The sequence below is a fragment of the Medicago sativa genome, chromosome 7 (genome assembly GCF_051527215.1).
Source record: "Medicago sativa cultivar Bolivia chromosome 7, Bolivia_mono, whole genome shotgun sequence".
NCBI classification, from domain to species: Eukaryota; Viridiplantae; Streptophyta; class Magnoliopsida; order Fabales; family Fabaceae; genus Medicago; species Medicago sativa.
Window position 1 is genome coordinate 37,169,520 of NC_140755.1, and position 27,828 is coordinate 37,197,347.

The 27,828-nt window shown below is 33.7% G+C and overlaps 1 protein-coding gene and 2 pseudogenes across 1 annotated transcript; all 3 read right to left on the reverse strand.

The window, feature by feature from the left end:
• Positions 1 to 3,747: 3,747 nt before the first annotated feature.
• LOC146906031 (feruloyl CoA ortho-hydroxylase F6H1-3 pseudogene) lies at positions 3,748 to 4,327 on the reverse strand (annotated as a pseudogene).
• Positions 4,328 to 12,778: 8,451 nt separating this feature from the next.
• LOC146906032 (feruloyl CoA ortho-hydroxylase F6H1-3 pseudogene) lies at positions 12,779 to 13,090 on the reverse strand (annotated as a pseudogene).
• Positions 13,091 to 20,641: 7,551 nt separating this feature from the next.
• Positions 20,642 to 27,370, reverse strand: EMB1220 (pre-mRNA processing ribonucleoprotein binding region-containing protein). Its single transcript, XM_085722570.1, has 8 exons — positions 27,229 to 27,370; positions 27,075 to 27,140; positions 26,841 to 26,978; positions 23,920 to 24,809; positions 23,744 to 23,814; positions 22,914 to 23,016; positions 22,691 to 22,766; positions 20,642 to 21,098 (listed from the first exon to the last, which is right to left on the reverse strand). Exons 1-8 carry the CDS (start codon positions 27,229 to 27,231, stop codon positions 20,991 to 20,993), a joined length of 1,455 nt encoding a protein of 484 aa, XP_085578696.1. The 5' UTR covers positions 27,232 to 27,370; the 3' UTR covers positions 20,642 to 20,990.
• Positions 27,371 to 27,828: the final 458 nt, after the last annotated feature.

Here is a 27,828-nt window from a genome sequence, read left to right on the forward strand (position 1 = left end):
TCAGCAATCTCAATCACCCCATTCACATCAGATGGGCCGGGTACAACCTTTGACTGTAGACATAAACAATATTTTTAAAAAAATAATCAAGACCAGGTGCAAGATACAAAACCACTTTAAAACGAAAGAAAATAAAATGCAGAACCAACCTGACCCTCGACACATACCACAGCCTGTGCAGCGGACGACTCCATATCAGCAACACTAGAACCATCATCCTCACATCCAGCGCCCCCAACCACCCCATTCACATCAGATGCGTTGGGTACAGTTTTGGACTGCAGACATAAACAATATTTTTAGACACAAACCATCAAGACTAGGTGCAAGATGCAACAACCATATTAAAAATGCAATAAAACATTAAGTAGAACCAACCTGATCATCCACACATACAGCAGCTTGAGCAGTGAACGACTCTATAACAGCAGCATCGGAACAAATCCTCCTAACCCTATATGAACCATTAAAGAGGACACTCGCAGCTGATGATTTTTCAACCTTGAATAGCAGATACATGCCCTTCAGCTTCAGAAGTTCATCAGGATAAAACCCAGCATTTTCGGCCTATGCATTTTGGAAATAATAAACAACCACCAACACGAAAATCCATAACAAAATTGCAAGACATTGCGCAAACACGTGCATTTTTTTTTAAGAATACCTTGGCAGCCGACACCAAGTCAGTACACTGTTTACCCAACAAACACAGCAGACCCATCACCATCACCGACAAGGATCTTCACCTTATACGTAAGAATATCGACATAACATGTAGACATAAACATTTCGTACACACAAAGTCTTTAATTATTAAGATAACATTAACATTACCTAGGTACCATCTGAAACACGTGCTTCACACAATCCTTGCAGTAGTAAGCACCAGAGTCGGGTGTAACACCCCTATGGCACCTACACGCAGGATACCACCAATCATCCCCCTCAACCAAACCATCAACAATGGCACCGACAACATAATTCCCATCGTCAACAACATCGTTCAACTCAGCCAAGCCCACCCTATGATTAGCAACCAGAAACTCTTCTTCAAGGGACGGTCGAATTCTTGGACCAATCACCGGATCCGAGGCTGTTTGCTCAATGCCATGCACATCAATCCTACACAAAACACAAACACAAAATTCATCAAATACAACAATAAACAAATGACAGGAATAAATAAACACATGTATGCAGCAAAGAGACACATACCCCTCCTTAAACTTAACAACTTCATCAATGTCAGGGTTGATAAGAATCCTGGTGGCATTCAACACGTTCTAGAGGGACACCTTGTCTACAAAAAATTACCAAAGATTCACCAAAACCACTACAAAGGATTGACGGTCATAAGTAACAAACAAACAATGACTACCATACCTCGGAATATCTTAACCTTAACAAACTGAAGTACAACAACAGGCATCCCATTCGCAGATTTTCCCATGAGCTTGAGCAAAAGGTCAATATATGAGCCAAACAATGCACACTCAACCTTGCCGCTAAACAACACAACCACATGACAAATAACCAATCCATGAGACAACTGAACGATAATATAAAATAATACAAACAACGACAACCTCTTCACAAAAAACACTGACAAATAAAACTCAACCTGTCATCAGTCAATTCAATCACAATCATCTTGGTCACCTTGCCATCCCGAACTTACTCCCTCTCAGAGAAATCCCAGTCATAACACCAATGATGTCTACAACACATTAAAGAACCAGACTCAACCAACATAAAACCACACGACAATAAAACTAAAAGCATCAGTTATAATTTAAATTCAATACTCACCAACCAAATGGCTGTAATCAACAGTATGCCCACAAACCTCCCCAATCTTGCGCACACATAATCCATATTGTGGAATCTGTGAACTCTCACTTGCCTGAACCTTGGTCTTCATTTGGAAAAACAACTTGTAAGGATGAAGTGTTGGACGATATGACCCAACACTCGGAGCAACAGAGAAATAGGACATTTTGTATAGATCCCCTTCTTTTAGTTTCTGTTGGAACACATACAGCAACTGCTTCCTCACACTTGCATGTATGGTGCAGCCTTGGGTCACCAAATAACTCATTAGGCAAAACAAACAAAGACAGAACTGCATACTGGATCCAGACAATACCAAATACAGAAACACTACAACATGAAAAAGGACAGCAACATGTCTCGATATCAAAACTCCAAAAACTACACAACATAAACAACAATACCTTTTCATCAATGAGCACCATCTCAAGTGAGTTGGTCTGCTCAGGCTTCAGAAAGGTTGGGACCTCCCAAATTATGGCCACTCGGACCTTCAACCTCCAAGAGTCCTTACCAGGCACAACAGCTGAAATCAAATCAAAGGGGCTCACCATTACCACAACTTCAACGCAACAGAACTTGAAAACACAATGGATACAATGGGTTTGAAATAATGAAGATGTGATGGGGAAGTGACAAACAAACCCTATTTATAGCAACCACGCAAGGGCATAAGAGGAAATTGACATATGCACATCAAAACCCTAATTGAAGCCATAAATCTGATCCATAAAAGGAAAGAAAAATGCAGAAGATGACAAAAGATGAGAAATCAGTACACATAAGCCCAAGTATCTGACACTCAAGGAAAAAACAACAATCTGTCTGCCTTCACAAAACGATTGACACCAGAGAGAGCTCCAATCTCACTCCAAAAGCTATATCCACACTTCAAACCCTAATTGAAACCGAAAATTGATCCATAAAAGGAAAGAAAATCTGCAGAATACGACAAAAGAAAACATATCAGTACCCATAAGCACAAGTCTCTGACATTAAAAAAAGGCAACAAATTGTCAGCCTTAACTCAAGGATTGACACCAGATGAAGGCTCCTACCCCACAACAAAAACCTTTTCAGCACACTTTAATCACAAAAACACCATAATCAGTGAGATCTTTACTACTTGTGCACACATGAATCGATTTGTGGCCCCATGTTCTGGCCATCAAACTATTGGCGCCCAAGGAACAAAACTCCCAAAAATTTGAACTGAAACCCATCCCGATAGGAAGAGTTGGGCACAGGAAAAGGCATGCAATCCACTTTGTTAAGATCATAGATAATGAAGTTGAGGGCTACATAAACACCTTTGTAAAACCATATTAACCTAAAGGGGTTTGCATAGTTTTCTTTCATCATTGTAACTGTTGTCAACTTTTTATTAAGAAAATAATAATAAAACAAGTTAGTCCATTGACCAAAAAACAAACAATTTAGTCCAAACATGTTTTATTTAAGCTATGTTATATGATGTATCTAATTGTCTCTATATAATCATGTGCAAGTAGTTGCACTTTCTTCAATAAGAATTCAAATAGAAAAAAATTACCTAGATTCAAGCACACGTTTAAAGTAATGCTATCAACACACTCATCTAACACACTTTTTCACACAATCATCATATCGGTTGAAATTTAAATAGATCCCACTAAATTATCAAGTCTACATGAATTTTGTGGAACACATTTCCATTTCAACCAATCTTCAAGGGAAAATTGTTGTATACATTACAAACAAAGCTAAGAAACACCATAAAATGACAAATTTAACCCCAATTTCTATCGGCAGTTAACTACTGTCGGTTAAAATCCATCGATAATTAACTGCCGATGAGGTTATTTTGGTATTTTTGCGGTGTTTCCTAGAATCCTTTGACGTGGGAACAACATTTTTCTCTTCAAGGATGGACAAAAATCATATCTTTGCAAATTCAATAGTTTTCTTCCCATCATGAGCTTTGCTGAAGAAATAGTTTAAATATTCAGAGAACACAATTTGTTTATATAATTGTTCATCTCCATTCTGCAACATTTCTGGCAAAGGACCAATGATAGCCTCATGTGCTGGACTGACAAAGATTGGCACTGAGATCCTAGTCTTGTTTCTACTATCAACAACCACTCTATGCTCTACACTTTTGTAGCATTCATTGCTCATTATTTGTAGCACATCCCCAATATTGATCACCAATGCTCCATTAACAGGAGGAACATTGATCCAACCATCACTATCTTTGTCTCTTACATAAAGTCCACCAATATCATCTTGTAGAAGAACAGTGATAGATGATATATCAGAGTGAGGACATGGCCCTGATGCTAGTTGAGGTTCAGGACAAGCTGGGTAGTAATTGAAGCCTAGTATCATTGCATCCATTAAGGTGTGTTCTCTTTCTTTGTTCAACTCCTTCTTCACATTCAGTTTCTTAAGAAGCACTTTTAGCAATTTTCTAATAAAAGCTTCAGCACATTTCATATATTCTAGGGCTTGGTCCCTGCAAAAATGATACTCAATGAAGACTTATATCAATATTAATTATCACATATTCAAAAGAAATTGCAAGCACTTATATCATTGTATGTACCTAGGTTACAAACCACCAAATTGGCTTACACACCTAGTTAATAAAAATAAATTTTAATTAATATTATGATCATATTAGATTTTGTAATTTGTGTTCAATCATAAATTTGTTAATCTTTTAAAGTTTTTTACGCACAATAAAAAGTAGTTTATATAAACTTCTGGTGTAACACCCATACCAGACGTATCTAGAAAGTCTAGCACGTGTGTTAATATTAGTACTGGATACATTAAAATTTACAACATAAATTACATACGAATGAATATTATACAACAAATTGCGTTCGTACATAAATAACATAAACATCTCAACCATATATATATATATAATGTCTTCCTTAAAAATCCAAAGCATCCTGCAGTGACACGAACGCACCCTTGCTGAATATCCATCCGACTTCAAGCTTGCATAACATCCCGCTCATCTGAAACAAATAAGGATTGGGATGAGACATAATGTCTCAGTGAGTTCCCCTAAATCCTAAGCTATGGGCAACCTCAAGGGGAAACCTACGGTCACCACGTGTCTACATTACAACCTGACGGTTGATTATACGTGTGTGGGGACTTGCATACTTAGACGGTAGTGCATACTAGAGCCGTCTTAATCTTATCTTACTTGTTATAGGTTTCACTTCCTACACATGTCATGGCGGTCAAGGGGTATCTAAAACCGCATTGCCAAGTATACGATCTACGTATCAAGGCCTAAGCTTAACATATCATAACATGATTCTAAACCGGACGATTAGGGGAAACCTAAGATCGTCATCCGTGTGACATTCTGATCTTGCTCTATTCCATGCCTTATACTTGTCATATAACATCTAATGCTCTTGTCCTTAACATGGTCTTGCATGAATCATACTACATGCCATAACATAATCATAAGGAACATAATCGTATTCATATCATGCATAAACGTATCTAAGTTCATTCATTAGGTTAGCGTTGAACAAACAATTATTATCTTGATTCATTTTACGGATAGTCCCGGGTGGAGTAACCCCAAGATAAATCCCATACATGACCGATGTACGTACATCGGACTCCCTCGGTGTCGTGCGGGTCCCTTGCGGCTTGAACCGTTCCCCTTAGGTCGAGAACCTCCCGTATCCCCCTGGCGTGGATAACAAGAGACACGAGCACCTACGTCTTGTTAATTTCAGTGACATGCGGGTCCCTTACGGCTTGAATCGTTCCCCTTAGATCGAGAACCTCTTGTATCCCCTTGATGTGGATAGCAAGAGACATGCCACCTACTTAATAATCATAGTCTTGTCGTGCGTATAGGTTAAACCTAATCATGCATACATGTTTACCTCGGAACCTTAATCGATCCGATTAGCGGTAAATGTTCATATTTGTACATACTTAGTCTTAGTGGAGAGATTAACTAATCAATCCATGTCTTAACATACTTGCAATCTTATTCTTAATCATGTGCGAAGATATATACTTCGCGTATGAACATTCTAGGGATTCTTGCTAACTTGCTAGTTCTTGACAACTATGTCAAGGCTCTAGTTTTTCCCTTGCTTAATTTATAACTTGCTACCCCAACTCATACCATATCATACATGCCAATTTTTCATGTACCATGCATTGCTAAACCTATTAAATACTTGCCTCATTTCGTAAGAAAACTCTTTTAAAAATCATCATATAAAACCTTGGTTTGAGGGGTCTGTTTTTATAAAAGATTGAATGGGTAACACCATCTCAAAGGATAACAACAGGGCCTGAGGCAAGCAAGCTGTGCTCTTGTGCCCAGACTTACTCGTGAGGCGAGTAGTATCACTCGCCGTGGCGAGTTGTTTTGCTCGCGAGGCGAGCTTGGGGCGAGCAGCACCCCCCAATCGACATTCATACTCGCCGTGGCGAGTAGCTTACTCGCGAGGCGAGTTATGACAGTCCAGCACCTGCATAATTGGTGTTTTTGACCCAAAAACCTCAAAACCAAACATCCATATGCATAACATGACACTAGAGGCCATAGTAAACTTGTAAAACATTCATATGACAAGTATAAAACATATTTAGCATGCATGGCATAAAAAGGGGCAATTAACCATATACATAAAACCCTAGAATTTCATAGTTCTCATAATATACTAACATGACATAACATAATCCCAACGGGTGGGAAATCTATCTATGGAACTCACCTAAAACAAGTTCTTGAAACATCACTATGAGCCAAGCCCAAACATGCCAAAACCCTAGCTTTGTCCCTCTTGCTTCCTTTGCTCAAACCATTACTTTCTTGATGTCTCTCTTGCAAACTAAGACACCTTGTCAAGCTCAAAGCCATGCTCCAAACATCACCCTCACTCAATCACCAATCAAACCCTAGGTTTCCAATCACTTCTTCAAGAGAAGAAATAGAAGAAATCAAACATAAACCATACCTCATTAATCTTAAATGATCATAAAGGAACAAGTTTAGAAGCTTACCATGAGAGGATGAAGTTCCATGGAAGATTGGTGAAGAGGAAAAGAGATGGGTTTATCTTCATGAGAGGTGGAAAAGGAAAATCAATCCATAACCAAGCTTCTACTTGTACAAGAGACCATGAGAGAGCCCTTTTTATTTCACTTGCCATGGAGGAAAGAAGATTTGAATGATTTGGTGGAGAAGGAAGGTGATGTGCGTGAGAGAGTTTTCCCAACTTAGAAAGAGAAAGAAATGAGAGAAATGAGATATTTTTGGGATAAAACCACATAAATATCCTTCCCCACTTGAAATTACCATATTGCCCTTGCCTTAAGCGTGTTTAATACAACACTGATACTTTATCGGTATTATACTGACATGTCATAAAATATTAACCATTAACTTTCTCTCCATGAATTAGATTCATCTGACACAGTCGACTGGTAATATCTCGATACTGTCAGGCGGGATATTACATCTGGCTTGTAACCAAAAAAAAAAAAACTTCTGACTATTAAATAATATATTTTTATAAAGTAAGTTATTTAAATAGTTAGATTATTTATTTAAAGATAGAACTCGAAACCAAGTTTAATCTAAATAGTTTATTTAATCTACTATAGACTTAGGAAACCCAATGACCATTAAAATTATAACACTAGCCCCATTAATTTTTTTAAACCTGTTTTTTTCTTTTAAAAAAACATTCATTAGATTTTTTTTGAGCAAACATATTTATTGATTTTAAAAAGTGAAAAGTTACCACTACATTGTTTTCGCGTTATTTTCTGCAAATTACTCGATAAAAATATTGTTGAAATTTATAATTCATATGTGAGAATTTGTTTGTCACTATAATGAGTTAATTTGATTTTTATACATCTTTTAAATAAAAATGAGAAATGGTTATGGTGAAACCGAATCGGCTGGCATGTGTTCCTTTCTTGCAATAACTTCAGGGCTCTTTGGTCTCTAGTCCGATCTTAGATTGGGGTTTCTATGGCTTAGCCGAATTGCATTCATGACCATTTTGTTCAATTTACTTTTTCAACAGGTGGTTTAACCGTGAGTCAACAGGTGGTTTAACCGTGAGACGTTCGTTTATGCAACTTAATTGATTCCCTTGTGTTTGGGTTTTGTGGAATGAAAGAAATAATAGACTCTTCAACCACAAAGAAAATTCAATAGACCAGTTGTTATATAAAGTTAAATTTCATTCCTTTTGGTGGTTTAATGTCGTTAAAGCTAATTTTGTGTTTGGCCATCAAAGATGGTGGTCGTGTCCGCTTGTTTGTTTGGATATCGGCTAATTTGGCCTATTTTATTTTGTGAGCAGGTCTCGGTTGTAAACTTTAATCATCTTCTTTGACACATCTTGTACTAATGAGGTGTCTCTTTTGGTGTTAATATAATTCATTTTTACTTGTTAAAAAAAAATTGAGAATAATTATGATATACTAATTGTTGTAAAAGAACTCGTACATATTTACATTCCTCCTAAAAAGTGATAAATTTTCATATCCCTTCTTTTTGGTACGTGACTTCGTTATTTTCTTCAACATTATTTTTCTCAAAATAAGACACTAAAGAGTATTGTTGGGGTGTACAATTCATACACGAGACAACTGTTTATCACTAATCAATTAGTTAAATATATTTTTATGTCTTCTAAATAGAAACGAGGATAATGAAAATATATTATTTTTATATTATAGAAATCATGCAGAAAAGAAACATGTATACTAAAGAATTATTTCCAAAAAATGCTTTTCTAATATCTTCAACATAAAAAACAGAACAATTATAACACATCAATTATTATTTTTAAACACTTTATTGTTTTCATGTTGTTTTTCTCAAAATGAATGACAAAAAGTGTAGTTGAAGCGTACAATTCTTACACAGATTAATTATTTGTCACTAATCAATTAATTAATTTTTTATATCTTCTTAATATTAATGAGAATAATTAATATATACTAATTATAATTTATTAAAAACCATACACATGACAAATATTTGTGACTAAAAAATAATTGAAACTAGTTTTTTTTAATATCGTCGGCATAAGATATACTAATTATAACTTTTTTACACGTCAGTTTTTTAATGTTATCTTTTTTTTTCAGATGAGTCGCTAAAGAAATTGTTGGACACATGCATAAGAAATGTTATCTTTTAATGTCATTGATCAATTATTCAAATTTAATATTATTTATATATTTTCTTAACAAAAATAAGAATAATTATAAAATACTAATTTTAGTCATTATAAAACCATACATAAGACACATTTTTATGACAAAAGATTTAGTTACAACTAGTGATCTTTAATAACGTCGAAATAAAAATTAGAATAATTATAATACACTAATTATATTTTAGTTAAATTTTATTCAAGTTTTTTTCCCGGAAACTATCACTATGAAGTCATTGGAACATAAAACTTATACATGAAACAAATGTTTGTCACTAATCAATTAGTGAAATTTAATATTTCTGATATATAAAAATGAAAATAACTATAATATACTAAAATGAGTCCCAGTGAATTTAGCTCAATTGATAGGAACATTGCATAATATATGGTCCAGAGTTCAAACCCGAACACCTCACTTATTCATCTTTAGTGGTGACTTTCTAACCAACTGTGCTACTTTAAAAAAAAAAAACTTGTGATAATTAGTTCTTTTTTTAAGGAACTTGTGATAATTAGTTGTCACTTAATTCGTGACTCAACCCTTTTTTCTTTACTTTTAAATTGTGACACCTAATTCATTTTTTTTTTGGAAATTCAGTGCTACATTTTTAACAACAAATGAGTTAGAAAAAACATAATGTTTCACTTTTTATTTTATCTAAAGCACAAATTAATCAATTTGAACAATTCAATGTCAATTTTTAGTAACACGCATCACTCATTAATATTTCTCACTCATCAAAATAAAATACAAGGGTGAATTTCTGAATCGCACGAATCAAGGGTGAATCACGTCGGAGAGAAGGGTGAAAATAACGTCGGAGAAGCGAGCAAGGGTGAGAATCACGTCGGAACGGCAAGAAACGGTGAGAATCGTGATCGTGAAACGGCGCCGGCGACGGAAACGGTGAGAAAAGCGATCTTGTTAGGGACGAAACACTGTAGCATCTGAAGCTCAAGATTAGAACACGTGTGCAATATCGGCCGGTTGTGATATATTTGAGCTGAAGCACCAGATTATAACACCTGTCCTTGATCTAATGGTTCTGATTTGCTTATGCACCATGCATAAGGAAATCCTTATGCATAATAACTTTTGCCTGGTGCATGCATGTATTCAAAGTGAAACGATAATGACCATAACCGTTCCATTTAATCGCGTTCAAAGTGCTTAATCGTTAGATGAAAAACATGTATTTTATTCTAATGAGATTGTTATAACATGTCTTCCACTGCTTATGTTCTTTAATTTCAATTGTACTTCGGTCCTTATTATAAGAAGAAAAACCGAAAAACATCAAAACCAATACACTCATTAATTAGTGTGACTTTTTGAATATTTTTACAAATATACTAATTATAATTTATTAAAAACCATACACATGACAAATAATTGTGACTAAAAAGTAATTGAAACTAGTGTTTACATTTTTTTTAAAACAAAAATGCTTATAGCATTTCATTAATAATCAAAGTCTCAATACAAGAGGGTATATAAAAATAAACAACGGGACTAGGGTGAAACGTGGCCTCTTCTGCGAGAGTATGAGCAACCACGTTTGCTTGTCGCCTAGCAAACTCCACCTGAGAGTTGTTGAATTTGGAGGAAAGTAGAGCTCGGAAGCCGTGATGATATTGGCTAACTTTTTTACACTTCAGTTTTTTAATGTTATCTTTTTTTGCAAATGTAAAGAATTTGTTGGACACATTTTTGTTTGTCATTGATCAATTATTCAAGTTTAATATTATTTATATATTTTCTTAACAAAAATAAGAATAATTATAAAATTCTACAGTTATAAAACCATACATAGGACACATTTTTATGACAAAAGATTTTAACTACAATTAGTGATCTTTAATAACGTCAAAATAAAAATGAGAATAATTATAATACACTAATTATATTTTTCAGAGTCAAATTTTATTCAAGTTGTTTTCCTAGAAACAATCACTTATGAAGTTATTGGAACATAAAATTTATACATGGAACAAATGTTTGTCACTAATAAATAAATTAGTGAAATTTAATATTTTCTGATAGATAAAAATGAAAATAACTATAATACACTAATGAGTCTTGGTAAATTTAGCTCAGTTGATAGAAATATTGCATAATATATGCATGGTTCGGAGTTCAAACTCGGACATTCCACTTATTCACCTTTAGAGGTGACTTTCTAACCACTATACTACTTAAAAAAAAACTTGTGATAATTAGTTTTTTTTTAAGGAACTTGTGATAATTAGTTGTCGCGACTCAACCATTTTTCCTTTACTTTTAAATTGTGACACCTAATTCATTATTTTGGAAATCTAGTGCTACATTTTTAACAACAAATGAATTAGAAAAAAATATAATGTTTCACTTTTTATTTTATCAAAATAACGAATTAATCAATTTGAACATTTCAACGTTAGTTTACACAAACAGGCATCACTGGCTATGTTTAGTCCATCAAAATAAAATACAAAACAATTATTTCTCACTCATTAATATTTAAAAAACTCTGGACATGTATTAGTCATCAATATCAATAATTACAAAAAGTATTGAAACAATTATTTGTCATTCATACATAAAAAACATGAGACAAATATTTATCACTGGTAAGTATAAAAAAAATAGAGGAGAAATATTTATTACTGGCATAAAAAAGTGTGAAACAAATGTTTGTGCATTTGATATAAAAAATATGTGATAAATATTTTTTATTGATACATAAAAACACATGAGATATAATTGTCAATGATAAGTATAAAGAAAAACATGGGACACATCTATCATTGATACTAAAAAATGTACGAGATGAATATCTGTCACTAACTAAAATGAAAGATATAGGACAATTTTTCTTTTTTGATGGGAGGACAAATTATTTTATAAATAGGTAAACAAAAACACGGGGTAAATAATTGTCATTTTTATGTATGTGTGTGTGTATATTTAAAGAAACACATGAGACATATTTGTCACTAATAAATAACAAAACACTCGTGACCAAAAAAAAAAAACAAAACACAAAACAAATATTTGAACCACGAAAACTAATGTGCTTCAAATAGTTGAATAAATTAATCTTGACAATTTGGTGCATGCATGTATTCAAAGTGAAACGATAACGACCATAACCGTTCCATTTAATCACGTTCAAAGTGCTTAATCGTTAGATGAAAAACATGTATTTTACTCTAATGTGATTGTTATAGCATGTCTTCTACTGCTTTTGTTCTTTAATTTCAATTGTATAAGTTAAACCTTATATTTTGTTTCTTTAATAAATCAAATTTATTATCTATTTCATATTTTACTCTTTTTTTCTTCTATATTAACCATCCAGTTCCGAGGAGAAATGGACTTTAATAATTCGGAGTTAAGTCTGGAGTTAATTAAAGTCTAGTTAATAATTGTTACATCCAAGATTCAAACTTAATCTCTCATAAATAATTCGTCATTAGGTGGAGTTCTTTAACCACTTAAACCTTTTTCATATTTTTCTAGCACATAAGGGTAGAAAATAACCATGGATAAGTATATTTCTTACTTGCATACAGGAGGCCAATATGCATGAATTTTATCCTCTGAAGTATACACAAGATGCAAGTTGTCCTTCCACTCCAATACAGACTCAGCATGAAAGCTAAAACTAGTTGCCAACCTCACAACATCATGTGGTGAATTCTCTTTCAATGATTTCTTCTCCTCAACTGGTAATTCAAAGAACCTATGGACAGAAGCTTTTGAGATCATCAAGAACATTAATAGGTATCCCATGATTCACAATTTGGAAGAAACCCCATTTAGTTGCAGCACTGAAAATGGAATCTTGAACTTCTAGGTCATCCCAGTTTGTGAAATCAATGATGGGTATTGATATCTTTGAGTCTTGGGGGATAATTTTGCATTTGTCTATTCTAGCTTCAACAGGTTGAATATATTGGTGAGGAATACTAGGGAGATTTAGATCACCAAGACTTTTTACACCATTGGCTTGGTTAACCAAAAAATCAATGAGATTTGTGGGAGTGGTGGACATGATTTAATGATGGGGATTGTAAGAAATGATTTTCCCTTAAGTTGTATCAAAGTACATCAAGTATTTATGTTACTACATCAAGTATTTATGTAACAAACTATTTTTACGACCATGTGCTTTATTTAACACTAATAGTCTATAGACACACATATCTCCTTAGATTCTTTTAATTAATACTAACTAATGTGGAGATGCCTTCCTAGTGAGCTTCCTAGACTATTTTTTGATAATATCTCCGGAGTTTGCATGTGTGAATATATGTGCAATTTCGCAGTTTCTTCTAGGGATTTCGACCTTTCTTTGCACCAAAAAAAAAAACAAAAAGAAAGAAAGGATACATCAAAGAAACACAGAAAATATTTTTTTTTTATATTTTCATATTCAATTTTTATGATTACCGATTGATTCTCTATGTGCAAAGAGTGCTTATTTGTAAGTTTTAGAGGATTGTTTTATATTAGAAACTACAAGGTGGGAAGCACTGTTGCACCATTTAAACAGAGCCGTGAAACGTCATATAGAGAGCAACTTAGTTTATGACTTAGACCAATATTTTGTTTGATGGATTAACATTTCTTTTGTGTTTCATAGATGTAGCAACAAAGTGTTTGAAAATTTCACCAACACTAACTATACTAGACTTTATTTATTTGATTTTGACAAATTCTTCAATTCAATTATGTAGTATCCATTAGTAAAAATAAATATTAGTATCTTAAATTACGTTTTTTTTATCTTAACTTAATTTTTGAGTTCATATTGGTTCCCTAAATAAAAGTTTTATATTGGACTTTTAATTTCATAATGTTGTGTCAAGGAAGTCTTTTCCATGCATTTTGTTAGTCAAAATCAATAATCAAGAAAAACCGCCATTGATGTGATACTCAAACACAAAGAAACATCATAAATATAAAGGAACCACAAAACGCTTGCTCTAAATTTTGAGACTTGAGACGAAGACAAACCAGTGGCGAAAGAGGAAGACGAAGTAGTGGTTTTCTAAAGGTCACAAATCCTTTTATGCTAATGATTCCTTTCATTTGATTGTTCAACCAGTGATTATGCTAAAGAGGAAGATGAAGTAGTGGTTTTCTAAAGGTCACAAATCCTTTTATGCTAGTGATTATGCTAATTTTGAGACTTGAGACGAAGACAAACCAATGGCGAAAGAGGAAGATGAAGTAGTGGTTTTCTAAAGGTCACAAATCCTTTCATGCTAATGATTCCTTTCATTTGATTGTTCAACCAGTGATTATTTTCTGATCAAGGTAAATATCTTTTCATTGTTATGATTTTAACATGGGGTTGGGGATCTATGAGCGTCTTGTAAAATTGTTAGTCTTGTAAAAACGTCAAAAAAAAATGAGGGTTTTGCAAATTACTGTATGTTACTTTATATATATATATATATATATGAGTGTGTGTGTTTTAAATACATCTATTGCTCTAGCCAATTTCAAGTTCAAGATTATATCCAAAATTCTAGCTGATAGGCTTGCTCTAATAATGCCTCACATCACTTCAAAGGAGTAGAGAGGCTTCATTAAGGGGAGACACATAAAGGATTGCATTTGTTTGACCTCAAAAGCAATCAACTTGTTACATAAGAAAGCTTTTGGAGGAAGCATTGTCTTCAAGATTGACATAGCCAAGGCTTTTGACACTCTAGAATGGTCGTTTATTTTACATGTTTTACAAGCTTTTGGTTTTAACTCTACTTTATGTGGTTGGATTAAAGAAATACTTGAATCAGCTAGATTATCCATCTCAGTCAATGGTAAGCAGAATGGTTTCTTTCAATGCAAAAGAGAGTGAGACAGGGGGATCCCTTGTCCGTTGTTCTCTTTTGTTTAGATGAGGATGTTTGAGCAGAGGCATATCTAAATTGGTTCTTGATGGTAAGCTTGACCTCATATCTGCTTCAAGCAATAAAAAATTCCCTTCTCATACTTTATATGCAAATGATGTGATGATCTTCTGCAATGCCAAGATGTCTTGCATCCAAAATCTCAAGCAATTATTTATTGATTATACTGCCTGCTCAGATCAACATGTGAATCAAGCATAATCATATATTTACACAGATTTCATTCCTTTTAACAGGTTAAATTCCATTGTTAATCTGCTGGGTTTCAATATTGGCTCCTTACCTTTCAACTACTTAGGGGGGGTTCCCATTTTCAAAGGACAGCCAAAAGTTTCTCTTTTACAACCAATAGCTAATAAAATTAAACTCAAATTTTCAAAATGGAAAGCCTCTCTTCTTTCAATTGCCGGAAGAGTCCAACTAGTGAAATCAGTCATTCAAGGTATGCTCATTCATAGTATTTCTGTCTATTCTTGGCCTATCTCTCTTTTGGAAGACATTGAAATATGCATTAGAAATTTCATATGGTCTGGGAATATTGAAAATTGAAAAATGGTGACTGTAGCTTGGCATAAAGTTTGCAAGCCTATTAGGGAAGGTGGCCTTGGCATCAGGTCGCTTATCTCTCTCGATGAAGCATCGAACCTCAAATTTTGTTGGGAATTACACAACTCTTCTGAACCTTGGGCTGATATTCTAAAGAATAGAGTTCTCAAAGTAAGAAACTTCATCAGGTACAACATTTATTCTTCTCTTTGGAGCAGCATCAAAGCTTAAAATGAAGTTGTTTTACAAAATTCTAGTTGGAATTTGGGAAATGGCACTTTAATCAACTTTTGGAGGGATAATTGGTGTGGTCAACCCTTAGCAGACTCTTTCAATCTCCCTACTTTTATCTCAGACAACCTTCAAGCTAAAGTGTGTGATTTTATTCAAGACTATCAATGGAATATTCCTGACTCTGTCAGTGTCATTTTTCAAGAAATTAAGCAGCTGGTTAAGCAAGTAACAATACCCAAAATTTGTGCAGAAGATAAGAGAATTTGGACCTCTAATATCTCTGGAATTCTTTCTTTCAAAGATGCTTTTCTTCACAAAACTCCGGCTGCTCAGCAGTTTCATTGGGCCAAAACAATTTGGTCTCCAGATACCCCTCCTTCAAAGTCTATGCTTGCTTGGAGACTAATGCATGATAGACTCCCCACAGATGAGCACTTAATGAATAGAGGTTGCTCCATTGCCTCTATTTGTAATACTTGCGCTAAAGCTCCTGAATCAACCTTCCATTTATTCTTCCAGTGTCCTATAGCAGTGAAAATTTGGTGCTGGTTCGCTGGCTTGCTTAAAACTACTTTCCAGTTTTCCTTTCCTCTCTTGAAGACATTTGGAAAATATGTGATAGAAATTGGACTCCATAATGCAAACTGGTGATCAAAGCTGTGATTATTAACATCCTCAATTATATCTGGTTCATCAGAAATCAAACCAGATTCCAAGATAAAAAAATTCTTTTGAAATCTGTTATTAATTCTATAATTGTTGAGGTTTCTCTGACAGGTAACAAGACCAATCTCACCTCGGCAGTTGACATGACTGAATTTGTCCTCTTGAAAGCTCTTAAAGTTAACATTCATCCCCTTAAGGCACCTTTGATCAAGGAAATTATCTGAAACCCTCCAATTCGAAATTGGATAAAGGTCAACACTGATGGTGCCCTAACCAGAAACCCCCTTAGAGCTTCTTGTGGAGGGTGTTTAGAGATCATAACAGCTTGTTTTTGGGTGCTTTTGCTCAAAACTTAAACACAAACTCAGCCATCAATGCAGAAATCCTTGGTGCAATCACTGCAATTGATATTGCTATTGAGAAGAACTGGACTAATTTGTGCTTGAAACTGATTCCAAACTTGTCACTTTGGCTTTCAAAAACAAGGAGATGGTTCCCTGGTCCCTCAGGAACAGATGACTCAACTGTTTGGATAACATTAAGCAAATGAATTTTTTGATCACATGTGTATAGAGAAGGGAACTCATGTGCATATAGTATGGCTAATGTTGGTTTAGCTCTATCTTCATTTGTTTGGTTCCCTTCACTCCCTGACTGCATTAGGAAAAATTATATTACTAATAGACTAGGCATGCCTAACTATAGGTTTGTTTATTTCTGAGAGGGTTTTGACCTAGTTCCCCCTCTTTTTTGTATCTACTCTTTTTGTTTATATATCATGATGTAATGCTTAAAGCATTACTTTTGCTTGGAAAAAAAAAATATTGAAACATTAACTACACTATATTTTTTTATGAATACCAAATTTTCTTAACAAGGACGAACTATGTAATATGTGTTTATTTAGGATGGAGGGAATATTTTTATTTTTATTTTTAATAATGATGGAGTATTTTTCTGATTCTCTATTTATCAAAGTTGACATTTTTTTTTGTGGTGGCTGGGATTTGAACCCCTGGACCTTGCATATTTTATGCATTGTCCATACCAACTGAGTTAAGCTCACCAGGAAATCAAAGTTGTCATTTAATTTGCACCCATGCGCTATGTTGTTTTTTAAATATAAAAAAACAAAAAAACAAGTTATGGTCTTTTTTTTTAAAGGCAAAACACGTGACGTTGGAATTTGATCTTATACCGTGTTATACGGAGTATAAAAATTATAACAATTTTACTTTCAACCTTCTGATCACATATGATAAAAAAAAAAATTACTTAAATATGATAGAAAGAAACACGGGCTGCCTCTAAAAAATTTATAATTTCAGCATTTTCTTTGTGCACATTAAATTAAGAGGTGCTTCTAGCAACAAAAGAAAATTAAGAGGTGCACAAAAGACCATTTATCAATTATTTGTCCAAGAAAAATATCTTAACTATTAAATTATTTTTTACCAGTCAGAACTGAGAACTTTTTTATGGTAGAAAAGAACTAACAACTTTGACAATACAATATTTTTACATTTTAAAGTTAATCAAGTAAATCATCTCTAAATATTTTTTTTTTTTGACAACTCTAAATATTATAATTTTATTTTTAGTCCTACAAAATAAAATCATACTTTTTAGTTTATGTGATATTTTTCTTTAGCCTTTTAGAGACCAAAAATTGACATAGTTTCTTTTACGAGACTAAAAATGTTGAAGGAAAATTTTACAATGACTAAAAATACTGATGAGATTTTTTATTTTTTTTTGAACAAGTACTAATGAAATTTTTTAAAGGGACTAAAACTGTAGTTTTATTTTATAGGAACAAAAAACGAAATTATGAATATTTATAAAAACTATTTACTTTTTTTTTAAGAAATAAAGACAATTTACTTAATTAATCCATCTTTTTATTATGTAAATAAGTTCACTCCGATTATTTAGAGTATTATATGCACGTGAATGTGTTTTTGAAATCAATTGTTAGTTTTTTCCTTTACTTTTTTTTTGGTTACATGACTAAGAAATAAAAGCACAAAAAAGAAAACCTACAATCTACTAAACGAAGTTTCAACTGAGTCAGCTTATTAGGAGGTTTGATAATCCTGATAGACGAGAAGTATAAATCATAAGATTCAAGGAGGAGGAAGCTTAAACAGAAATTTTTATTAGAAATTTTTATTGACTGAAAATTGTTCTTAAAAATTAAAATATATAAATTAATCATGCAAATAAATATATTAAATTGATCTTTAAAAAAAATCTATTAAATTAATGTTTACCATCCAAACATGAAACACGAAACTGATTTTATATCTATACAGAAATTTTTATTAGAAATTTTTATTGACTGAAAATTGTTCTTAAAAATTAAAATATATATAAATTAATCATGCAAATAAATATATTAAATTGATCTTTAAAAAAAATCTATTAAATTAATGTTTACCATCCAAACATGAAACACGAAACTGATTTTATATCTATACAGAAATTGTTATTAGAAAATTTTATTGACTGAAAATTGTTCTTAAAAATTAAAATATATATATAAATTAATCATGCAAATAAATATATTAAATTGATCTTTAAAAAAAAATCTATTAAATTAATGTTTACCATCCAAACATGAAACACAAAACGGATTTTATATCTATACAGAAATTATTATTAGAAAATTTTATTGACTGAAAATTGTTCTTAAAAGTTAAAATATATATAAATTAATCATGCAAATAGTAATAATAATATTTTAAAATTAATCACGAACATGAGCCGCTAGCAACATAATTTAGCTCTTCCAAAAAATTAAAAAACCGATAAATTACGATGTCCAAGAAAACTTGTTTTAATTTCAATCTAAGTAAAGAAACATAGGTCTCAGTTTTTGTGTGGAGGCTGCTTCGTGAATGATTGCCTATTAAATCAAATTTGATGAATAGAGGTGTCATCTCTTCCGAGGTCTGTTTGTGTCTCCGGGTGTGATCTTATAGAAACGGTGCATCATTTATTCTTAACGTGCACTACTTTTGCATCTTTATGGCCGTTAGTGCAGGATTGGATTGGATTTTCGGGGGTGGACTCTCACATTATGTCTGATCATTCTTTTTGCAGTTTATTCATTCAACAGGTGGCGGAAAAGCTAGGCGTTCTTTTCTTCAGCTTATTTGGCTTCTTGTGTCTGAGTAATGTAGAATTCAATTTGAACCTATCCCATCAACGTAATAACCGACTGTTTAATGATTCTGTAACTCCCATGTTGTTGGATAAAATTAAATATTTGTCTTTAGGATGGCTGAAAGCTAAAAAAGCCACGTTTGTATTTAGCACTCAAAGATGGTGGTCGAGCCCATTTACATGTCTGGACATCGGTTAATTGTTTTTTGTTTGGCCTAACTGACATTGTGTATCTTTAGTATTCTTTTTGGCACGCCTTGTACTATTGGGACCGCTTGTTTGTGGTTATATAATCCATTGATTAAAAAAAAGTAAAGATATGCAAAAATGTGAAATGCACTTGGGTTTTAATGTGAACCAGATATCCTCTATGAATTTTAAGCAGGTAAAAAAAAAAAAAAACTTCATTTCATCCAAGCGATTTTGGATTTTTACCATCAAAATTACAAAAACTTATCCTTTTATAATAGTTTTATGAATCCAATCAAGTATATGTATATGAATTCAATTTGAAAATAGCAGTGTAAAAAAATTAGGCTTAATTACTGATGTGATCTCTTAAGTTATTTGTTAGTTACATTTTAGTCTCATAAGTTATTAACGTTACAATTTGATCCCTTTAAGTCATCTTCCGTCAATCAAATAAATCCCCACCGTCAGAACCGTTAACCCAATGTCTAAGGTGGATACACATTGCAAGTTGTCACGTCACCGTTCACATGTGCCTATTTAACGTATTGGCAAAAGACTGACGGTGAGGATTTATTTGGCTAACATATACTGACTTAAGTGACCAAATTGTAACATTAATAACTTATGAGACCAAAATGTAACCAACAAATAACTCAAGGGACCAAATCAATAATTAAGCCAAAAAATTATACATGTATACAATCAATGGGAACTGGGGAGTACTTAAGACTAAGTTATACTCAATGGGGAGTACTTGAGACCAAGTTATACTCAATGCATTCTACTGTATTTTCAAATGATACTTAAGACCAAGTTTCTTTTTTGGTAATGTCTAAATCGCTTCATGCATGGTTTACTCAATGCATTCTACTGCCCTTCAAAAAAGAAACTTGGTCTTCATTGCCACGAAAGCTTGGTCTACATCAACAGCTCTCTTTTTTTGTTCTGAACCTATCTCATGAAAATGGTATAGATTGATTATCATTTCTCCGCAACTAAGAATAAAACCTCAAGGCATTGTAAAAGTCATGTACAAAGGGATCGTCACGTCAACCACTGGGATCCCTGAAGAGGAAACCAGTTTCATACATAATCAACGGCATATATGTCTATGCTACAAAAATCTACCATAGACCTATCAAGTAATATCCTCCAGCATTAACAATTTACTGGTATGTTCACCAATTCAGGCGACAGAACAAGAACTCCGATTGGTTCGTGCATGGTTCAATTCTTCTGGATCTTTGAAAACGTTCCTGTTTCAGAGAAGTAGGTGCTTTGAGTTCCACTACCAAGTTGGTGTGCATGAGCCAGTGGATTTGAGAGCTCAATCCCCTGAAAATACATAAATTAATAATTAACAAGAATGCAAGATGATAATAAAAGCATGACTAATTAAGTTACTCTGCTAAAAGCATTTTGAGTTCAAACCCAAATTTTCATCATTCATGATAATATCATTCAAGTTTTTTATATATACATTAATTGATATAGTTCTCCTGTTGCTCCCAAACCTTGGTCGTTTAAGGAATGTGCACATATATTAAAAACTTGATTGATGTGTATTGTAACAAAATACCCTTACTCTAATCATTAAAAATGCTTTACGATTTCTCATTTATTTATCCAACCTACTCTCAAATCTCAATAACATGAGGGTAGGGTATAATTGGAAGAAAAAGATCATTTGTATCTTGGGTTTCTATAATTTTTTCGTAACAAAATACCAAATGGAGGGTGGAAGAAGGAGATATGTTGTATTGGTTGAAGAAGCAGAGAGATGTAAAAGTCTTCTCAAAGCAAAAATGGACAAAACAAAACAGTTTAGCCGAAGACAAACACGATGCAAGAAGACATTCTTGCAAAAGCTAGATACTAATTTCTAGGAAAGCCTGCTCATTATGTCACTCATGTGCACTGTAACTTGATAAGGTTCAACTAGGTATCAAATAGTGAAAGACAAAAATAGATAAGAGTGATGATCTTTATTGAGAAATTCCATCAGGGTCAGTGTGATCCAGAGGAAGAAAAATACGAGGGTAATTTGAGAGACTCATGAAACCTCTCCCAGTTCAGTACTTATAACAATATAACAAAACTTCTCACTTTCTATTCCTTCCTAATTATTACAAAAAACTGCTGGTTAGTTAGAAATGTCAGCTGATCACTAGTCTGTTACATTCCCCTCCCCACTGTTCGGTCTATTCTTCCTAACATAGATACTTTTAACAAAAGATCTCCTATCATATTCTTTTCCACTTCTAATTATTTTGATGGCCTCACAAGTTTGCAACTCATATAAACAACTGTGCTTGAATGCAACTTGTTGGAAAGAGTGACTTTGATGCATAGATTCATAAACTCATGCGATTCTATGAGTTAACTCTATAGTTTGACAATTGTGCCTCTATTCTCAAGGCACGGAATAGAATCATCATAAAATGGCTTCTAAAAGGACAGGGTCCGGTCTGGATGTTGGTCAATGAGCAACTTGTAATTCTAAAACACTACAACTAAGGCATCACATACCCAAGATGTTCCTAGACAGAGAGAAATCACATGTGTTGGTAGGCATCCTTTTAGTCATCATTATCATATCATGCCATTGATACAACAATTTGAGGGCATGAGAAACTTATGTTATTATTTGTCCCAAAAGATGGTGATACTCTACGCAATGGGGGCTTGACCTCCACCATAAGGCACAGGTATAGCATTAGTTATGCATGATGTTGTGGTATTTATCTAGGCAATTCACTGAATCATCAAAGTAGCCTCACCTCAGTTGTATTATAATCTACCACATTAGCAGTAGCGAAGTAATCCACATATTCTGTTCCTAAATTTGCTTCACATCAATTCCGACACTATTTATGCAGCTAAAGAGCAGGAGAAAATCTAAAGAAACAGTAATAAGTGAAACTAACCTGCACTGGAGTAAATGCAAGACTTGAGGTTAAACCAGATGTAGCACCACTGCTACCATAACTCTTTTCCTTGAATCTGACAAATGAAAATAGTTAATTAGAATAATCATTTTGTTTAGTAAGATAACTGAGACAGGAATCATGATTCAGAATCTTGCCACACAATCAATTAACCAGGACTTAATAGAATATGTAGAACTAAAAGCACTAAGAAAGGACTCACTTCTTAGCAACTTTTGCAGCAAGTTTGCTTTGACCTGCTGACACACGAAGCTTGCCACTGCCAGCCTGACCAAGCATTCCATAACCCTCGCCCAGACCGTCACCTATAACACGGAACATAAAAATATATAAATAAGGAGAAAATGACATTATTGCATACGAAAAGAATAACAAACAAAAAGAGATGAAGTTCACTTCCAAAGGATTTCATTCTGTCTGTATAAAATTAGGTATTAGGAGTCTTATTATGTTGGGAGGGAGGTTTGGTTATAATCCTGGTCACACTAGTGTGACTTAGATTATTGGAATTGAATATGCATGCAGTATCAGAATATTCTGCCCAAGGTTTGTAACAGTTTTACCCTTGTACTTCTAATCCCAAAATTGTTGTTTTCAACATGTTGCAGGCCATTTTTCTAATATATGCATTATATTTCACAGTTGGTTGTTCGTATTTACAAACCAACCTAAAAATTGGCAAAAAATTTATATTCTTCCTGTTTGAAACATTTGAATAGAAATTAGAATTATGACAATTTCTTTAAACTGCGTTAATTATTAATATAATTAGAATAACAGGAGTAATAATTAATAGGAATCACAAGGTCCCACATAGTCCTGCCTAACATGGAGTTCGCTGTCATGATAACACAATTATTCAACGTCGCATTACTGATACTCCTCTTTTCTCCTCTTCTATCTAATCATTATTTCCTTAATTTTAGTGCAAAAAAAAAAAAAAAAAACATAAATATGTGCATACAAAAAATGCAAAGTATTGCACTACAAATGTAAATCAGATCAGGGAAAAGTGAAATTAGGTAAAATTACCTAAAGAGCTCTCTTCAGGAATTCCAAATTGCATCCTATTAGCTAACTTCCTCATGTCCGTTATTGCATACCTGATGGCATAAGAATCAACAGATCAAGAATTACAAAAAAGGCCAAAAAGAAATATACCCTTAACCCCGCAACCTAAGAAAAAGTACTACAAAATTTATGCTAACCTCTCCTTCATCTTCCTAAGTCTGCGACCACCTCTCTTCTTTTTAGGCTCAGAATCAGGCACTGGAAGTGGTTTGGGTTGCTTAGCAGGAGGGGGTTCTTGCCACTTCTCAATTTTTTTATGGATCTCGTCCCTGAGAGATCTTCCAGTTTTCCCAGATGGGTCGCCACGTATTGAGTCTACACGTGCTGCAAGTGTAGACTTTGCAGCCACGAGTCGGCATGCTCGCATCCTGAAAGAAGGTGGGGTAGTCTGAAATATTTCGGTTTGCTCGATGTAACCAACATGAAATTGTGATGTTGCAGTGGAGAACCCGGCGAGATTTTTTTTCTTGGCTCCTAGAAGCTGAACATTACAAGCAGGCATCTTTGCAAGTGCTGATAGGCCACCAGCCGTTCCCATGAGTTTAGCCGCGACAGCACTCCCAACTATAGCTGAAACATTAGGCGCAATGTAACCCATTCTACTTTCTACAAAATCAAGAACTTTCTTCTTCGCTGAATCAAGAGCAAGTGCTCGATCACAAGCCTCAACTGTCTTACTAAGGACTTCTTCTGGAAGTGGCTTGCCAGTCGTAGTCGACGCTGTAACTGAGACAACCATGATAATGGCTGAGGGTAAAAGCCCTTCTAAATCAACAAGGGTCAGATCCATTTCATTTCCTATCTTCTTAACAACACGTGCATAATCAATTGGATGATGTACTAGTGACTCAAGCTCTGGAAATTTCAACCGATACTTGTCGCGAATAAAATTATGAATAATGACGATTTCATTCTCGATGTCAACCGACAACGCATTGCACTCCACAATTAATTGGTATTCCGGATCATCTTCTAAATCTAATCCCTGAGAGACATCTGAACCCTTTTTAAGGGCTTCTTCCACTTTCTGCCATAGACAAATTAGAAGCATTTAAAAACAACAAACAAACAAACAAACAATGGAGGACGTTAAAACTTAAAAAGTAAAAAGTTTTAGTTACATCCAATGCAAAGCTTAAATGTGTTTGTTTTCAAATTCTACAAGCACTCAAACCTAATTTGCTCCAAAGCATAAAAAAAATTCTGTTTCGTTTCGGCACCTCAGTCAGAACTCATGCCAACGTATTCACAAGCATAGCCCCCTAAGGGTGTGTTTGGGAATTTAGGACGGGAAGAGAGGCCTTTGAAAAAAATAAGGAAGGAATATATTAATCATAAGCATACATTTATCATTATCAACAAAAACACTAGTTCAAAAAAGGTGAAAGATTTCTCTATTTTTCCCTCTGCTCCACTCTCCAAACTCCAAAACAAAGCCTTAGTTGAATTGAAACATCGACACAAACACAGTGACACGTCAACACAGGTAATAATTTTAGGAAATAAATTACTCCCTCCATGTCAAAATATAAGCAAAATTCAACTATCTTAGTTGTAACAAAATATAAGCAAAATTGACTTTTTTCCTCATATTTAAATATAGTATACCAAATATGCCCTTGGTTTAATTCTCTAATTTGCATACGTGCAGTTTTCCACACACTACAATTTTCCACAACTGTATTAATTGAAGTAGCTTTTTGAAATATGAAGTGCCTCTTTGAATACTCCCTCTCCCTCTGTAACTTCACGAAGCAATTAATTCCACAAGCCCCCAAATGCTTTCTTATAAAAAGGTTGTTTTAGTGGTTCTATTCTTCTGCATAATTAAAATAAATGGCTATAGAAGGAACATCTAAGAAAATGGCTATAGAAGGACCATCATTTAGTTTGGGAATTGAATCAGATTCTGAGGATCTACTAAATCGCATTGTTGAAGACTCACTAGAGAAAGATGGGGAGGCTGGACACATTCTGCAACGCCATTCTTTAATGAAATAACATGAAAAATGTAAAAATAGGCACTTTATTTAATGAAAGAACATGAGTAGGTTGGAAAACAAGAATTGTCATGAGGGCAAATTTGCTATTTTAGTTTAAATTAAATAACAATGATCACATTCCTTAAAAAGTGTGAAATGGTCAATTTTGCTTATAAAAATAACGGAGGGAGTAAGTGAATGTAAATCATATGTGCCGTCAGACACTGACACATGTCAGACATCAGACACGCATTCAATCAGACACTGACACGCATTCAATTAGGGGCCCTTTGATTCAATGGAGGGGAGATAAAAATACCCATACGTTTTTGTTAAAAAAACATGGTGCATGTTGATTTACTGAAATAGAAGTTGAATAAGTCATTTTATTTTATAGATACACATTCTCAACTCCCCAAAAGTATTGGCATACTGTGGGCTGTGATGTCTAGCACCATGTCATTATATCCTTATTCCTTAACAATGGAAAGGATCTAGAAGAGATAAAATTTGGTAAATTCTACTTCCAGCAAATAGAATCAAGAACTATATTTGAAGACTTGCCAAAAGCATTCTCCCAACCAGACACAACTTAAGTGATAATTTTGAAACTAGATCACGGTTTTACGGTGACACATAAGCTATGAAGCACGGACACTCCTTGGATTAGGCGTGTCCTGGTGTCGGACACATGTCGTGTCTGGCACCGACACTTGTAATTACACTAAATTATGTGATTTTTTCAAATTATTAGTTGTGTCGTGTCCCGTGTCCGTGTCTCTATCCGTGCTTCATAAGCACATAAGTGATTCACATTATTGATGAAGATATTTGAATTTTTTTATATAGGAAAGAAGTCCAATGCTCAACAACTCTTCTTTTGAAACATATGCAGATCTTTTTATACATTGTAATTTGCTAAATTGGTTAGGTTTCTCATTCTCTCTAGGAATTTACCCTACTTTTTATGCTTTAGCAATGATAACACACGCATTCAATCAGATCAGACACTGACAAAGTTCACAACATTTGCAGTTACAACAAGCAATTAAAAATCAAACAAACATGAAACAAACCTGCATAACATCGACGTATCTCTGAGTTTGTTGCAACTTAGAAACACTATCCAAATCATCGTAATTAAGATTTTCTAAGTCAGCAAGATCACCATCAACATCTTCATCCATATCCGCGGTATCGGCATCATTATCAGCCTAAGATAAAAACCAACCACATTACACATCAATTTAACCACACACAAAAAACAAAATCATTATTTAAAATAAAAAATAAAAAGAAACTATACTCACTGGAATTTCGGCTTCGTTATCGGAGAGTTCATCAAGATCAGCAAGAAAAGTATCAGCGAGAGTAGCCTGCAACAAAAATTGGAAAAATGTTAGGTTTGTGCGGAAAATCAATTGAATGAATTTAGAAAGAATTTAGAAGAAAGAGGAAAAGTACCATGTTGTATGAGAGAGGGGTTGGAATCGAAGTTGTTTAGTGAAAATCGTATGAAAGTAGAGAGAGAGAGAGAGAGAGAGAGAGAGAGAGAGACGCGAGCGAGAATTTGATTTGGAGAATAGGGTTGGGAATGTGAATGAATGAATAATGGGGTGTCGGTAAAATATTTATTCTCCTCAAAAATAAAAAACAAAACTATTTTTAAGTATAATTCGTCTATCCAGTATTGATTTGGACAATATATATATATATATATATATATATATATATATATATATATATATATATATATATATATATATGGGGAATGCTATAACACACCCACTCACTTTTATGAAGGTGTGTTTTAGCATTGAACACCTTTAAAGTTTGGACAAAAAACCCTATTTCTCCTTTTGAAAAACAAATAAGCTGAAGGGCAATTATGGAATTCACCAATTTAATTGTAATTTTAATTATTTCTACTCCACCTCTCCTTCTCCTCCTGATCTAGACAGTTCACACCATTGCAAATTAATTCTTATTTTTTATAGTTTTCAACTCAGTCTCTCTTGTGCTCCTTACTACCCATTTTTGTTTCCTCCTCTCTTCACAGTCCCA

What these genes read in the sequence shown, in the direction of transcription:
- EMB1220 (XM_085722570.1), bottom strand. An exon ending in ATAACGAAGCCGAAATTCCA is followed by an intron (nt 26,979 to 27,074) that starts GTGAGTATAGTT and finishes TTTTTATCTTAG; the next exon opens with GCTGATAATGATGCCGATAC. An exon ending in GCTGCAAAAGTTGCTAAGAA is followed by an intron (nt 22,767 to 22,913) that starts GTGAGTCCTTTC and finishes TTCATTTGTCAG; the next exon opens with ATTCAAGGAAAAGAGTTATG.